At 49.5% G+C, this 2279-nt stretch overlaps 1 protein-coding gene across 1 annotated transcript, besides 5 other annotated features; it reads left to right on the forward strand.

The window, feature by feature from the left end:
• Window positions 1-2279: a sequence feature (heterozygous, non-Esmeraldo-like haplotype).
• Window positions 946-978: a sequence feature (AT_rich).
• Tc00.1047053509731.10 (poly-zinc finger protein 2, putative) lies at window positions 1090-1668 on the forward strand (the record flags this gene model as incomplete). The annotated part of the gene is made up of 1 exon (XM_797579.1): window positions 1090-1668. The coding sequence occupies one exon, from the start codon at window positions 1090-1092 to the stop codon at window positions 1666-1668; it is 579 nt and encodes a 192-aa protein (XP_802672.1).
• Window positions 2017-2047: a sequence feature (A-rich).
• Window positions 2129-2151: a microsatellite.
• Window positions 2260-2279: a microsatellite.

The following is a 2279-nucleotide window of genomic DNA, read 5'->3' on the forward strand; positions in this document are numbered from 1 at the left end:
TTCTTGAGGGCTTTGAAGATAAACGAGAAATGAAAATAAATTCTTAACAACCGTCATATTAATCGTTGGGAGATTATGGATTTAATGGTGATGGTTTTCTTGGGCGGCAGCGTGATGTGAGGTTTGAGCAGCGGTGGCAGCGGCGGTGTTGCTGCTCCGTACACATGACAGACGTGTTTATGTTTTTCTTTTCTGAGATTGTTTCTATTGGATGCGGGAAGGGAGGGCAGGTCGGGTGTTTGATGGTGTTTGGCTGTGGCGCATATTTGCGGAGGATGGGATATGGAAGAGAGAACGCATAGGAGGAGCAGGACTGGAAAAGGCGAGATGGGTGGCTGAGGCGGTGTTGACGAGCCCCACCTTTTTTTTTCTTTTTTCTTTTCTGTGCGGCGGTGTTGATCGGGGAGCTGGGAAGCGCACGGGGGAAAGAGAAGGTGTTTTTGTTGTGGCGGATGGCGGAATGTGCTGCTTTTTGTCTTCGACGGTGGAGGATGGCGGCGGCGGTGTCGTCATCACGGCTGTTTGTCAGGGTGAGTGTATGTCCGTTTATTTTGCTGGCGGGGCGAGGGGAAAAATACGGGATGTGATTCCTCCTTTCTCCTTGTGACTTTGCACGCACCTCCTTGTGAGTGCGTGGAAGTGTGGGAGTGTGTTGTCACCGGTGCGTCTTCGTGTCTGTGAAGACATCTCATCGGGGGCTTGCGATCTGTTGTTGTCTTTGTTGCTCTTGTTGGTTTTAACGGTTTCTTCCTTTTTTTTTTTTTTGATTGTTGCATTGTACACGACGAGCACACACGAGCAAAAAATTCTGAGGAACCGCTTGGGGGTGGGGGGAGCAACGGCGATCATAATAAGTTAAATTGAAGAGGACAACCACACATCCCCACACCCTTTACGTACGGCAGCGGCAGGAACACGTTTCTTTGCGGGCTTTATTTGAAGCACTATTATTATTATTAATTATTAATTATTATTTTTCGTTGTTTGTTGAGAAAAGGGGTTGTTGTTGTCGTTTTTTTTCTTTTTTTGAGTACTTTTGTCTGAAAAGGAAAATACACAGAAAACAACACCACCACCAACAACAAAAAGATGGTGTGTTATCGCTGTGGCGGCGTGGGTCATACAAGCCGCGACTGCTCAAGGCCTGTCAATGAAAGCCTTTGTTTCCGCTGCGGCAAACCTGGCCACATGAGTAAGGACTGCGCCAGTGACATTGACGTAAAAAATGCCCCCTGCTTTTTTTGCCAGCAGGCCGGCCACAGGGCCAACAACTGCCCGCTCGCACCGCCGGAAGCACGGCAGCCGTGCTACAGGTGTGGAGAGGAGGGCCACATCTCCCGCGACTGCACGAATCCCCGCCTGCCACGTTCAGAGCAGTCATGCTTTCACTGTCACAAGACAGGCCACTACGCCCGCGAGTGCCCGGAAGTGATTGAAAACCTGAAGTGCAACAGCTGCGGCGTGACTGGCCACATTGCAAGGCGGTGCCCGGAACGGATAAGGGCGGCGAGAGCGTTTTATCCGTGTTTTCGCTGCGGCATGCAGGGCCACGTTGCTCGCAACTGCCCGAACACGCGTTTGCCATATGAGGGGCAGCTTTGTTATGTCTGCGGGGAGAAGGGCCACCTGGCACGCGACTGCAAGTCCGAGGCCCCGCTAGTCGCATAATTTTGCAGCCTCATTTCCCGAAACTAAGCGAAAAACACATGCATGCTTGCCTGAAAAAAAAAAGAAAAATTGATTAAGAAGAAGCAAAAGAAAACCAAAAGAAATTGCATAAATTTTTTGTTGTAGTTTTTTTTTTTTTTTTTATGGACTCATTTATTTTGCTGACTACGACCTTCGTTTGCCCCAGCGGTGCCCCCCGCAGTGATGCTGCCCACGTAGAGCGTGACGGGTGGTTGTGGTGTGTGAGGGGTGCGTGGCACATCCGCAGGCGGGCAAATGAAGGAGCATTTATGAAAGATGCGCAGACACACAGAAAGAAGAAAAGAAAAAACTGGAATAATCGATGATGAAAAGAAAAAAAAAAAAGAAGAGAAAAGAAGTGATACCGAAGAGGAGGAGGAGGAGGCAATATCTCGCCGCTGTTGGGTCGTTTCCCCATTTGACTCTCAACCGTGACTTGTTTTTTTCTTTTTTTTTTTTTTTCCCGCGCCGAGGGACGAGCGGGTGGTTGGCGGCTGAAGAGGGGAGGGGGAGGAAATCCACACAAAAGGAATCCAATAAATGAAGACGAAAGAAAAAAAGAAAAAAAGAGGGGGGGGGGGGGGGGGGGG

Source organism: Trypanosoma cruzi, genomic scaffold, assembly GCF_000209065.1.
Source record: "Trypanosoma cruzi strain CL Brener 1047053516435 genomic scaffold, whole genome shotgun sequence".
Lineage (NCBI taxonomy): Eukaryota > Euglenozoa > Kinetoplastea > Trypanosomatida > Trypanosomatidae > Trypanosoma > Trypanosoma cruzi.